This window comes from Plutella xylostella, chromosome 9, assembly GCF_932276165.1.
Source record: "Plutella xylostella chromosome 9, ilPluXylo3.1, whole genome shotgun sequence".
NCBI lineage: Eukaryota > Metazoa > Arthropoda > Insecta > Lepidoptera > Plutellidae > Plutella > Plutella xylostella.
The window spans coordinates 5,339,786-5,354,687 of NC_063989.1; the positions used below are offsets into that span (position 1 = coordinate 5,339,786).

Genomic DNA, 14,902 nt, shown 5'->3' on the forward strand with positions numbered 1-14,902 from the left:
CTGTAGCATGACAACACTGAAAGCGGAATGTGGTGGCTAATGCAGATCAAACCGAATTGTGAATACATGCACGGGCGCGCCCCAGCGAGGCATGGTGGGCGTTTCAAATTCATAGTCCGGTCTGCGGATATATTTATGAGCGTGCAGCCCAAGTCATGGCCAGATGTGCGACGCAGCTGGCATTGTGACGGCACGACTGGACTATAGATACGAATTTCAGCGTGCTGTTTTTTTTTTAAGTTTCGCACATTGTTTGCTGCTGATTCTGCGAAACGTAGGCTTTTGTTTTTTGTGAAATGTACAGGCTGAAAGTATTGAAGAACAGCGATGGTTCTTTATCCATACGAGGTAATGTCACCATCGGTGTTATTAAAAATAGCTTCGTACTTACTGCAAAAACATACGCTCAGCCTACTTCTAGAAAAGTTTTTATGGCACTTATACTAATCTGTATAAAATATGATCTACTTCTCTGATTGTACCTAAATGTTGTATGTATAAATTTATGTCGAACCCAGATCCTATCACCTGGGAGGCCACATTCACTCCTGCAAACTTGCGAGTAGGAGGTTCTATAGCAATAAGTAACACGATACTTGGCATGTACCGGGCCTGCGCCATGCCAAATGCATTTTTCAAACTGGATAAAATAACTCAGTCGAACATATCGAATATGTGAGAGTTTTCTTTAGAATTTCTCAGGAAAATATTCTCGTAGAGGTACTCTATCGTGGAAAGGAAATAATTAATGCTTTTTCATTTTCAACTAATATGATTAGGAAAGAATGCAATCTTTAAGTTTTGCAGTGAAATAAGTGAAAGAATGAGTAAAAAAATAATGTAAGAAGAATTATTCTACTTATTAATGTTCTAATGATTTAAATTTTGATTTTATGTTTTCAACTTCTAAATTGTTTTATTAAAAGCCTCTCTTTTATCTAACTGTAACTAATTACTAGCATATTTATTTAGCATAGGGTCACAAAACTTTGGCTAGCTTAAAAAACTATCTTCGGTAAATGCTAACGCTCTTGAGTCGCAATATAGCTTCCTGATTCAGGCCAAATATGTATGTTAGAACCCGTATCCTTTTAATATAATCAAAGTTCTATAACTAGCTCATTTCATCACCTCACCTCGGATAAACAGCATGCAAGTCAGGATGCACGGCGACATGCGCCGGCGGCACATGTTGTGGCGTGATCGGCACATGCTGTGGCGTAATCGGCACATGCGTGGGCGTGAGCTCGCCCGCATGCGGTGTGAGCGAGCGCTGGGCGTGAGGCGACATGGCCGACGCGTTGATCGCTCGGATGCGCGCGCGCAACCGCTCGTACTGCTCCGGCTGGTATTGCGCTGCTACTGTCACTGCGTTGCCGGAGTACTGTGGAAGAAGATTGGTTTTAATGGTTTTGTTATGGGTTGTTGGGATTTAATTTGCGTTAGCACAGGTTTTGAAGACATAAAACTTTGTTTAATGTACCTAATCAATAAAAACAGTACTGGGTTGGGGATTTCCGGAAAAAAAACTTCACTTTCTGTGGAATAATAATGCCTAAAATTAATACTGAATCAAAAATAGTAAAGATTTAATAATAATATGTCTACACTACACAGTTCCCTGCTTTTATCAAACTGCGATTACTCGATGTCATTTTCATTAATCCTTTTCTGTACTTGATTAAATCGATGCGGTTAATGGAATAAAACAACAAAGGAATGTAGAATTTTCCGTTACTGCACTCGTAGTAGTTGCACACTGTACAGGTTGATAAAAGTTGAAATGGGAACATATCCCAATTAAAAGTATTCAAAACCGTTACCTTGGACGCAGCCTGCTCATACGTGGGTGGCTCTAGTCTAGCCAAGTCAAGGCATGGTGTCCAAAATACTGCCAAACACTCGTCAAACGTACAGTTGGCTTCATATGTAGCTAACTTTGCGTCTTGTTAAACTCTCATTTGGTCTTTTATGCATACCAACATGATTTTTGGGAAGAAAGGGGGTTTCCCACGTATATAGCACGTTTAGAAAAAGGTTGTCCCACGCTTAATACTACCTATAAGTGCGAGGGTGTCCCACGCTACATGCGACACAGATACACTGACCTTGAGCGCGGCGGCGGCCTGCTCGTGCGTGGCTCTAGTCAAGTCGCGTCCGTCCACGCTCAGTATCCGGTCCCCGCGGTGGAGCATGCCGTGCGCCGCGCCCGCCGCCGCCACCCCCGACACGAACACCCCGCACGCGCCGCCCTCACCCCCGCTGAGGCCCGCCGCGCCGCCTACGATGTCCATGCCGAGGCGGGAGCCGGAGCGGACTAGGCGGACCATTCGCACGCATCTGTGGAGGAATTGTTGTGATGAGATTTGCATTTATAATTTTTTTGCTGTACGGGAATGTGGTTAAAACACTACAAATACAGAAAAGTGGTTCGAAGTGATGAATCGAAAGAAAGACGCTGTAGAAGAAATAATGAGCCTGAAATACTGAAACACAATATGAATATGTAGAATTTCATTTGGAATTTCCATAATTATTATTATGAAGTGTAAGTATTTAGTTCTGGATGTTCGTTACCGGGATGAAAGTCGCCTGAATTGCTATCTTTTTCGATATGTACCTGTTAATGGAACACACAACAACACAGACAAAAAAGACATAAAGAAGTAGAACAATACACCGTGAAACGCGGTGTCAGGGATTTGTAGGAGTGCGAATTGTATGTGTTTTATCTTGGTATTTGTGTTTTTGCATACTGGATAAACCGAACCCTCTGGTTGTACCATACGGGAATGCACACAACAATGCGTGAAGGGTCGAAAAAGAAATTTGGCATGAATTCCGACAGCGGTTGGCGGCCATGTTGGTTTCATCACCAAAGCGGTAAAATAGCTTTGTTTGTTATAAAGGGATTTTTATCTATACCTCTCGACTATTTTTTTACTTTTTATGCAGGAGGACTGGTAAATTCGATGAATTCCTTTAAATGGGTTGTAGAGGGTGGAATTCGAAGTCGATTTATTCATAACATTATGATGGAAACCGAAACTTTTTTAAAATTAAAAGTGAAACATTTAAAAAGAATTTAAATTAACACATTTTTGTTCGCAAACATTTAAAACTATATAAGGTAAGGGAAATAAACAACTCATATATATACATATATATAGAAACATTAAAAAAAAATGCTAGGTATGTGAAACTATTCTCCAGTAAAAAAACTACTATGTTTAAATTTTCTTTTTAGTATAATGAGGCCATACTATATCATTTCGGACTACCCTCGTCTAGACAGCCAGCAGTGAAGTGGCAATAAGACGCGACGAATAAAACTCTAACCCTAATTACATTTTTATTGCCCCTGAATACGAAATTAAATATTTCTTTTTTATAGCAAAAAGTTACAACCTTGTTGTGAAAACAGAGCAACAAAACCATGTATAGAGAAACATTTGGTGTTTCCTAAATAATCAATTTACACTATGTACCTACCTACAAAGCAAAATTGAGTTTTTTATCAAGCGAAACGTTAGAGCTTTCAAAGCACGCAGTGAAATAAATACAAAAAATACTTGAACTATTGTAACAGTTCGTAAAATGCTACACCCTGTATAGGCTACGAGTGTCGTTAGTGAAGTGACACGTCGCGCCACGTCAGGTGGATTCTAAACGGCTTGTATTTAAACCTCCACCAGAAATTATATGATACTGCCGCCAATAAATTCGAAATCTCCGCCAAAACGGATAAATCATCACCAAATCATGCTTCCCAAAATATTTTTGAAATGAACCAAATTATTTTTTACTGCATACTGTAAAACTATATTGACACCATTAAAATTTATGTTAAACCAAATAAAGTATATCATCGCTAAATAGATGTAACCAATATATTCTTTTATCAGTATAATTTTAATAATCCTTTCTAACCAAAAAAAGTTAAAGTAAATATTAAAAATTAAGTATATACCAAATAATAAATAGCTTACCCCAAAACAAAGTCACTTGTTAAATTGCTTTATGAATTAATTAAATCATTAGTATGTGCCTAGTAAAATCTAACCGTTACGCCATCTCGACTCCCATTCGTGTGGCCGAGGGTTTGAATTCTGTCATGTACCAATAAATTCTATAGAAATAAGGAATTGAAATACAATTTATTTTAGTTAAGTGCTTGGTGCTTGGGGTTTCTCTGATGGATCATATTATCAGAATTGAGGTTATCTGTCAGAGGACCAAGGTTACCGACATAGCTGTCAAAATATGCAAGCTGAAGTGGCAGTGGGCTGGTCATATCTGCCGAAGAACCGATAACCGTTGGCGTAGACGAGTTCTCGAGTGGAGACCTCGAACAGGCAAACGCAGCGTGGGACGCCCTCCTGCCCGCTGGACTGACGACCTTAGGCGGGATTCAGCCGGTACTGGTTGGATGAGGAAGGCCGAGGACCGAGTGTTGTGGCACTCCTTGGGAGAGGCCTATGTCCAGCAGTGGATGATTATTGGCTGATGATCATGATGATGATAGGTAAATGTATGTATATGAGTATGCGGGCGTGGGGGGATGGCGCCGCTCAAATTTGACCTTGTCCAGAATTTGCCGCGATGTATTGAGGTTGATGTACTAGACATCATTGATACATTGCGTCCATATGCCGCACCACTCGTAGAGCCGCAAATACCTACATATTAAAATTAACAGGTAATCGATTACCTTTACACTATACTAGCTGCTCCCGCGAGCTTCAATTTGCCTTAAAAACTTTTCCCGTGTGAATTCCGGGATAAAAAGTAGCCTATGTTCTTTCCCAGAGTCTATACCATATGTATACCAAAATTAATTCAAATCCGTTCATTAATTTGTCGTGAAAGAGTAACAGACAGACAGACAGACACAGTTACTTTCGCATTTATAATATTAGTTAGGATTAGGATATTGTTATGGGTAGGATAATTTGGTGATATAAAAAAAAATATTAAACACTTAGTTTTGGTGTCAATGTTTATATTTTAGTATAGCATAATTTGGTGATGATTTATCCGTTTTGGCGACGAAAAAGATTTTCTATTGTAAACTTGCAATTATTTGGAGGCGTGTTTATTTATTTTGGAACGTAAACGTTTTTTTTTGGGATTTCGATTTTGGAGTTGGTTTAATTAATTTGGTTTTAATAAATTTTTTTGGTGCAATGTTTTAGCGTACAATTATTTTTTTTGGTGATGATTTAAATTGTACCCATTCTAAACAAAACCGAACGACATTCCACCAAACCCGTCAGAGTTTATAGCCCCGAAAAAAAAACAACAAAAACAATTCAATGAAAACGAACAGTCGTTTCCGAAACAAGATTGCAAACTCTACTCGACACTACGTTTCTCTCACTTGCAAAGTACTGAAACTTTTCAGAAAATTAAACTGAATAATTTACAACGTTTTACATCAGTGATTAGGGCAAATTGCCTTCTTCCAAATTCATAAATTAACATCTCATTTGAGTAATAAGCAAGTGGCGGATGTTTTGTGCCAAGCAGGCAGTGTGTCGCGGTACAAAAACAAAATGTACACTTGAAAATGTTGAAATGTTGCCAAAATTCCCGCTTAAGTGCGAGACCCAAAAATGTTGTTATGTGAATGTACTGGGTGAACTTTTATCAGTGATTGATGTTAAAGTAGGTCAATTTGCCTGTTTGTGAATTTATTTTTTTGCTGTAAGTTTTTTTGCGTGGTAACTAGAGTCAGCGTGGTCGGACTCTAATCTTATAATCTGTTCTTATTCTATTCTGGAAAGTAATAGGTATTCTATGAATCTTTTAAAAACTTAGCAATAGAAACAAAACAAGTTTAATTTCTGACACGTAAGTACGTAGTTCTGAATACGCATAACACCCATATAAAGTAGGTATTCCCTTGCCCATTGCAAACTTAGCGTTATCGAACTATTAAATACTACAAGATTTCTGAAACCGAGAAATCAAAAATAATGCTCTACAGACCAATTCATTTGAAAACTTTAAACGTGAGGATACCTACATGTCTGCCATACTACAATAACACAAAATATGCCTGACATGCACTGTATAACAAAGAGTAAAGGCGCATACACACCTCGGTATCTCCGTCGTGTCATCCTCCAACAGCTCATGAAGTGTCGAACAAGATGTAGCTTGAGTTCGCGCTGCGAAATAAAACAAACATCAAACCCCTTGGAAATGTGCGAAGCAACAAATGCAAACTCATTAAATTAGTCCTCAAACATTTTACATTAAAGTAATGTCTGTATAAGTACTTAAGATCCTTTCGCTGTTGCATAAACTTCCTTCTAACTTTCTGTCAAGGCTGACAAAAATGTTTTCTTGATAATTTTGTAAGACTGTATCCATTAACTGAGTATCACTAGGAAAGGAATGTTGTAATTGTTATATTGCAACTTCGTAAAATTTTTATAGCTGTCCAAATATTAAATTTTCTTCAGTAAGTATAAATACTTGGTTGAGTTACTTGTTTTCTTAGCAATCGATAAACTGGATTCTGCCATAATGCGGCCGCGATGAAATAAAACTTTACATAGCGGCATCCCAAATTATGGCCAAAGTTGTAAATAAGAAAAATAAAAAATGATTTCTACTGTATTTTCATAGCTATGAATGTAATGAGCTATGTAGTGTAGGTGTTCTTAATTTACGCTTAGGGCGACATGCACAAGAACCTTAAATATAAATTTCAGTCCATATAAATTTATGGCATAAATCAAGATTTAAGATTCTTGTGCAAGTCGCTCTTAGAGTATATTAATTGAACAGACTCTATGACATGTGTTTTCCCTTTCTTCCTAAAGCTGTATACTCACTGGAGTGTAGAGGAGCGGTCCTGGCGACGGGAGGCACGGCGGCCGCGGACAGCACCACGAGAGTCACCCGCTCGCCCGCGCTGCGCAGTGCGGCCACCGCCTTAGCGTGCGTCGCGCCCACTAGTGACGTTTCTATTCCCTGTTTAAAAATATGCATTGGTAAAGATTGTGCTATGTTATTTGCACTGTGTCCTAGAATTGTCTCGTGGCTAACGGCTGATATTGAGCATTAGCCGCGTATCAGTCATAAGCTGCGTGTTGTCGTAAGTCACGATGCACGGAATTGCAACTTTAGCGGAGACTATATGTTACTAGCGTTTAGCCAGAACCACAAGCTCAAGATTTGTGCCAAAGCAACTCAGAAGTAGCATAGTACTTCATACTACTAACTCATAATTACCTAGGCATACTTAAAGCGCCACTTTACCTCACAAACAAAAACGCCACACACATTCCACAACCAAAAACAGAACACTACCACTTACATCTTCATCCCTAACAGCTAAGATCCGGTCCCCTAGCCGCAATCTTCCGTCGTGGTGCGCCGCGCCCCCCGCCGCTATATGAGAGACGAAGACGCCGCCCCCGCCGGCCGCGTCGTCAGCGCCCCCCGCTATGCCGAGGCCAAGTCCCCGCGCCCCCCGCCATAGGGTCACGACGCGGGGAAGCCGAGCGCGACGCACTCTCTGGAATAATGACGGTGAATTAGCTTCAGTTTCACGTGACCCAGCTGCCGCTACATGGGATCGTTATTTACGTAGATAAACGTCTCTATATCGCGATTCGCCATAAATTTGGCACTGTGAATGGACGAACGCGCATCAAACTGCTTTATCGACGTCGATAACGAACCCGTGTAGCGGTTGCAGAGATGTTAAGGAGATCGAAAGATTGGACTGCCATGTTTGTAAATTATCTTCTATCTTACTATCTTAGGCAGTGTTGGAATGATGCTGGTTATAACGGGATTTTGCAAACAAATAGACGGAGATTTGGGACATTACACTATCGTGTAACTTTACATAGTATAAATTAAGCATCGGGATTTACAGACCATTTGGGCAGTTGTTTGATTTTCATCGGAAAGCGAGCTAAGGTAGATTTTTAAGCAATGGTCGGTTTAGAAATTTGCCTGGAAGATGGCAAAAGTCCAACCCCATTTTGGTCTCGCTTCCCATGTAGGTAAAACACACACATTGCTTCAGTCGATGGATATAGGCACCTACGTGATCTGTAGGTGCAGAGAAGGTATTACTATTTCCTTACTTAGCACAGCTAAGGTTTTGTAGTTCGCATTCATTAAATTAAAACCACATTAATAGTTTCCTAAATTCCAAATATTGGCAGCCTAAATATCTAATAATTTAATTAATACGGCTATACATAATAATTGCTGTACTTAATTGATCATAATAACATTTTGTTTGTTAAAACCACATACATACATCGCTATAAATTGTAATAATTGGCCTATAATTTTAGAAGCTCTTGTAGTACCCTGAACGTTGGTAGAGCGTTATACTAGCTTTTCCGACGAGAATATAAACTCGTATAATGCACGTCCCACCAATCAGATCGTTGTGTTTAACGTAAGTAACAAGAACGGTATAGTGACATTTAATTCAAGTATATTTTCTTGCTTGCGACTCATCTCCGACTACCCCTCTGGCGATTACAGTCGTGATCATAACTGTGCATGTGATTTTTACTACTTTATACTAAATGAATGTTCTTTAACTTGCCTATCAAATTTAAATCATAGGTACTTTACTCATAGGAACAAGTAAATAAATGTAATAAAAATTCTTCTAAAAATATAGCTACGCGCTACTACGAGTCTACGAGATCGCTACGAAAGTGCTACGGCGTAGCGTATTCGTAGCAGTCTGCTACGCGGGTGATAACATTAATAAAATGCAGGTTCGTTGTTATAATCTTGATTTAGTGGGGGTTTTATGAAAATATACAGTGTCGCGGCGTATTTGCATAAAATATTCAAGGTTTACTGCGCTTTCGCGTGGCATAGGGCAATTTGCTAAGATCTATTGTTCAAAACTATGTAGGATGCGGTTTTTCGAGTTAACTCCTTGGTAAAGAGGTAAATTGGTGTCTTAATTATAAGTCTTTATCATCATAATAACATATAAAATATACATGTTGTGGTTTGTACCGGGAAATTTATGGTTTTTACTGATTACGGGTCTGGATTTGGCTCATAGGTAATCTGATAAAATTACAACAACGCTTCAAAAGCTCTATCTAACGAACTTGTTTTTGTTCCCTTTTTTTAATAATGTAGCCACTATGTTTTACTTTAAAATAAAAACAAACCAAAGAGCCACAAAAAGGTATTTCAATATAGAGTTGTGAAACTCACAGCTTCATAATAATTTATTTGCAGAAGGTACAGAAAAAATATTTAACCGACCAGGAATTAGTTCATCAATTATACGTCATCTCCATATAAAATTCTTGACAGATGTGTCAAAAGTCAACCACAAATACCTGGTTATGCTCTAACCGACTATGGAGAAATTGGCACTAAGAATTGTATTTTTCTAAGGTTCGGTAGTGATAACTCCACTGTTCCATATACTAATAGCGCACCGATGACGCTTTTCATAAATAGGTACTCACTAATTTGACAGCGTTGCCGGCGTTCTGCAGAGCCTCCACCGCCACGGAGTGCGGCGCGCCCTCCACCGAGATGTCGTTGACCTGCGTAGAGGAAAAACAATAATAAGTACAGTATACAATTTGTGGGATTGGTGATCAAGAACAAACACTTTTGGATACAGTTTAAGTATAGCTTTATTTTAAACTCTTTTAAAACTCGATTAAATAGTGACGCGCCTAATCAGTCTACCATCTTTTTTTCGTCTCAAAATTACAATCGTCTTCGTCGTTTGAAAAAATGCCATCTGTCAAAGTTGTGGGATGAAAATTAAACCGCCGGATGCACTTACAACAATGTCTTTTATTTAATTTGAACCCAAAATTGATAGAACAACATTTGCTAAACGTCATATTTAAAAAAAAATAGATAATAGATCTCCGTAGGTACACTCATGAGCAATAAAAAGGTCCAGTACCATATGAACGTCAATGATTATGGCAGATGTAACTTTTTCATTGCTCGTGAGTTGTGACACTAGACGCCACAACGGCTGGGACGGAACTAAATAAACCTATGATCTAATGTAGAAGCATAAGATATAATTATAATTATAAATTATGTCTTATGCTTCTTATCTGAGAGTTATGCAGTAATTTTGTGTTATTAGCGTTATTGTTTAAGTAAACTCATGTGGTGGAATGGTGGTCGGTCATGGGGTGACGACTTGCGAAAGGTGGCTGTTAATGATTGGATGCAGAGAGGCCTACGTACAGCAATGTGCTGCTATGGGCTGAAGATATAATAAATTAACTTGATATTATATCAATTATTGCAGTACTTAGGTACATCATAGCAAAATTATAGGTACATCTTTATTATATTTGTGCAACGGCTCACTCTCTACAACAAAATAATATAATAATAGCAGAAATCTTTACTTTACTGGCCAGTTTGAAAGCTTTTTGTACTTCACTACAAAGGTCAGTAGCAAAGCTTTGTATTTTGGTAGCGCACCTTTTTATGAACCGAAAGAGTTAAGGCGCAACACTTACTCAAATATAAGTCTTGTTTAAGTTAGTTGTTTATTTTTTTGTCGCAAAATGTACGTTTCTAAAAATATTTAAATTATTTTACTATTAAAACTGAAACTTTCATAAAGTATGATTTAACATCGAGCAATAATCATACATTCATAGATGTATTATCATATTCGCTAGGCATAATATGATATATCATGATAACAATTAATATCCATGATCATCAAAACAACCTATGTATGTAGGAACATACTTGTAATAATATATCGAACTTATGCAACGTATCGGTTTCACGAACGTATTCCATTGCACCACCCGACACAATCGTACGCTACGAACAACTATTATTATTTTCAGATTTCAGTTAAAAGCAGTACACAGAAATAAGGCTGAAAACTAATAATCGCTTACTTTTTCATACTTTTCCGAACCAGCGCCGGAAAAATATCCATAGTAAAGTAAGTAGTAAGCGCCTATAAGTTTTCAGCCTGTCGTCTGTATACGTCTTTACTTCATTTACTTTCAAATATAAATCACATTGGGCCTGCTAACACGTTTTTCTTATTACCTACTTAGCGAATCTCAAAATTTTAATTACTCTCCCCTCAACGTCTATAAAACTGTCGAACGAAATCTCAAACATTCCATAAAATTTCATTAAAACAAAGAAAAGTTTCAGAAGTATGACGCTTAAGTAACTCTCTGAACAGTTTTTTAGCGAAGCGATAAAAAAAACTTGGTAGGTTATTACTTCAAAAAGTCTTATAAGTTTTATTCAGCCACCGTGTTCCGGGTTATATAAACCCACATTTATATTGCTTCCACATATTTTATCAGATATAATAATGAGCCGAGTCGTATTTTATGAGTATTTCCAACTTATTTTCATCAATAAAACGAACTAAATTTAAAGACTCCGTTATTTTATTCAGGAAAACATGTCTCGCATGCAGTAATATAATACTGATTCATATTTTATAACCGATTTAGTGTTTTATATGTTTTTCTTATAGAAATTTTATGTAGTTACTTAACTTTTGATGCTCATTATAAATATATTATCTCCACGAAGTTGAATAAGTACTTCATCAACAAGTTTTCAGCGTTTCTTAGCGACATTTTGTCACTCTAATGTATCGTAATATTATCCTTTCACGGCGACATCGAGTGACATAAGCACTCCGTGGTCGTGATTACGATTCGAAATCCCAAATATTATATTACTTTCCGCGCAGATTTACGATGTTTTCCTTCTCCAGGCGAATTATCAGGCCCATATTTCAGTTTCAGGAAGGTACCTTAAGCCTTCTTTCCTACGGAGAGATGTAATAAAATGTCCGTTTCCATCATGGGTTCATTTGTAATGTGTTTGCAACTGAGGCCAATGCGTTTGACGTGACGACATTATTTATGATATAAAATGTATAGAGACACTTATGAAATTATAGTTAAAAATCATTAAATTAGGGTGGGTTGCACCATTTAACTTTAACTATTACAGACGTCAAATCTCTTGAAGATTGATCTGTCTCGCCAAGAGATTTGACGTTTGTAATAGTTAAAGTTAAATGGTGCAACCCACTCTTAGATTTCCATATTTATTTCTTTAACTTCTACAAATAATAAAATGTGATGGTGACAAAACATACTTATCGTAAAACACACGATAATTGAATCCATTAACTATATAGCCTTACCTTTATGGACCCGTCATCTTCATCTCTATTCCTACCTGGTTGCACGGCATCTTTATTTACGTAGAAAAACTTGTACAACGCACGTTCCACCAATCACACCACCGCGTTTATCGCAAACCTACAAAGCGACGACTATCTACATTGATAATTCTCCAATATATAGCATAGACATCTTACTTGTAACAAAATATCCCCGATCTGCAGCCGCCCGTCGCGCTTGGCTGCTCCATTGTCGGCTAAGCGCGTGACGCTGACGTCACCACCGCTCTCCCCGCCAGCTATGCTGAGCCCCAACCCCCCAGCTCCGCGCTCCAACGTCACTTCCGCCGTCTCCCAGGCGGATTCCGCCTCTGACTCTGACGGCTGTTGAATAAACACTCGCAGTTATTAATGCGGTAATGCCGCTTTTCGAATACTCGCGACGCTTTTGTTAGGGCTGTCAGTTGTTGGTTCGTAGTTTGAATTGCTAGGAAACAATGCAGGTGGGCAGTGCTGGTAATGAATGTTGCGGGACAAGATAAGAGGTTAGAGAAAATGTGTGGAATCCGTCATTGTATGCAATTCTTAGGAAGTTGGCATAATTCCTAATACCATACGAAAGTGTGTGATGTAGATTGTAATTGATACAATTCCCAGAAAATTTTCATAATTGCAAAACTTAAACCAGAAATGAAATATATATATTTTATACTTACACATAAGGTGGGTAAATATTGAAAGAGCTAGAGTTAGGTGCGATGTTTGATGTTATAAAATTCTACAAATTGAACCGGGTCTAAATAAAAATCAGTTGCTTCAAATACAGTTAATAAAATAAATACAAATATGGATATAGGGCTTCTATGTACATAGGTACCTATGTAGTAGAAAGTTTTTATTCTATCAACTTGGTAATGTTCGCTAATGTGCTGAGTACAAGCTAATATCCCAGGAGGATGGACATATAACTGAGAGGGATTCCACATGTACCCACTCACAGCAACGGGCGAACAAAGACGCCTTCACAAATCGTTTATCTTTTGTATTTTGATGGATGATTTCTTAGAACTTTAGCTGTTGGCAAAAGGTACGAGTACTGTCCTCATACCTATTCATTGCTCATTAAAACATCTCAATACATTCACTGCCAGATTGCAACGCTTCGGTCACCTGTGACTACATGCAACACAACACACACACACGCACTCACGCCTTGTACTAATGTACTCCCTTGCGGGGTAGGCAGAGGTGCAATGCTGCACCCACTTTTCGCCAGAGTGTTATGTTAGTCCTAATGTAATAGGGGGCGGGCCTATTGCCATTTTACGGGCACATCCAAGACCCGAGAACAAATATATGTGTTTAAACAAATATCTGCCCCGGCCGGGAATCGAACCCGGGACCATCGGCTCAGTAGTCAGGTCACTAACCACTACGCCATTCGGTCGTCTACATGCGTACACTATAAAATGTACAAAGTAGTCGCTCTGTATTTATCCATTAACATTATACTGGCAATTTCATAAATTTATACGAACGAAGCTTTCATTGTTCGAAACCCAGCTTCAATTTAATTGCAACGAGCCAGATATATTCACGGCAACGTGCTTTCTACGTCATATCCGTTACTGCAACGGGTATGAAGTTGACGGATAATGCAGAACCAGACGAGTGTTAAGTAATAAAATAATAACGACAATGTGGGTGATTCTATAGTATGAAACAACGCAGTGTAAATAAAGTTAGAAAGCTGTTAGAATTTAAAATATTGTATTGCTCTAACAATAACTTTTAAGCGGTTTATGCGTTCATATTACCTATCATCATCATCATCATCAGCCTATAGCAGTCCACTGCTGGACGTAGGCATCTCCCAAAGCACGCCACTGGATGCGATCGTTAGCTTTCCGCTTTAGCATACCACTTTTAAATAAAATTAAAAAATATCGTGTTTAGATTTGAATGGAATAATGACAAATAATATTATTACTTTATTCAAATATCAGCTATTATTCTTAAATCAATTATTTTGTAACTCGCTTACACTTAGCACTCGACGTAAATTGGCGATGAAGTGAGTCATTGATTGACTGGCACAAATAAAAAAAAACAGAATTATTACTGGCGCTGAAAGCGCTCTTCATATTCGTTGAAACGAGTTGTTAATAATTCTCTTCAATAATTTTCAACAGCCGTATAACATCAGAATTAAATAAATGGCAATAATATTATATTAACCAAACAACCATCTCATGTAAATCAAATCATCAGTTAAATCATCAAAGTAAACAAGGCGCTTTACCTCATTAGTACAAATATGTAGGCAGATTAAATAAATGAAAAGCTTTCATAACATTGGAATATGGAAGGCTAAAATGAAAACAAGGTGAAGCCTTTGCATAAAATCACTGGATTTAATGAACCCCTCAGCAAATTCCCTCTCAATCTTTGGATTGATGACATTTCGAGGTTACTTTGAATCCCTTTGATCACAAAGTACGAATAATTTGGCAGCTACCTCGACCAAGATTAATGCAAAACAAATTAATATTTATAGTGGCTGCGTCCACGGCAGCAATACTCCACTAAGTGTGAGGCCACGTGACCAGAATGCGGGCCGGAACGCCTCAGCTGAGCCAACAACGTTCATCCTTTTCATTAATAAATGGGTCTTTATATCCGATCACTTAAGGGCGGCCTAGATCTAGCAATTTTATTTACGACCTT

The 14,902-nt window shown here is 38.1% G+C and overlaps 1 protein-coding gene across 2 annotated transcripts in view; it reads right to left on the reverse strand.

The window, feature by feature from the left end:
• Positions 1–1,100: 1,100 nt before the first annotated feature.
• Positions 1,101–14,902, reverse strand: part of LOC105382309 (disks large homolog 2) — a 28,495-nt gene continuing 14,693 nt past the window's right edge. For both annotated transcript variants that reach the window (XM_038109325.2, XM_038109330.2), the window contains 7 exons: positions 12,374–12,559; positions 9,483–9,563; positions 7,331–7,531; positions 6,846–6,984; positions 6,104–6,173; positions 2,109–2,340; positions 1,101–1,384 (listed from right to left, as the gene is read on the reverse strand). In XM_038109325.2, the coding sequence (XP_037965253.2) occupies positions 1,133–1,384; positions 2,109–2,340; positions 6,104–6,173; positions 6,846–6,984; positions 7,331–7,531; positions 9,483–9,563; positions 12,374–12,559 (1,161 nt within the window). In that variant the 3' untranslated portion in view covers positions 1,101–1,132. The remainder of the gene's footprint in view (positions 1,385–2,108; positions 2,341–6,103; positions 6,174–6,845; positions 6,985–7,330; positions 7,532–9,482; positions 9,564–12,373; positions 12,560–14,902) is intronic.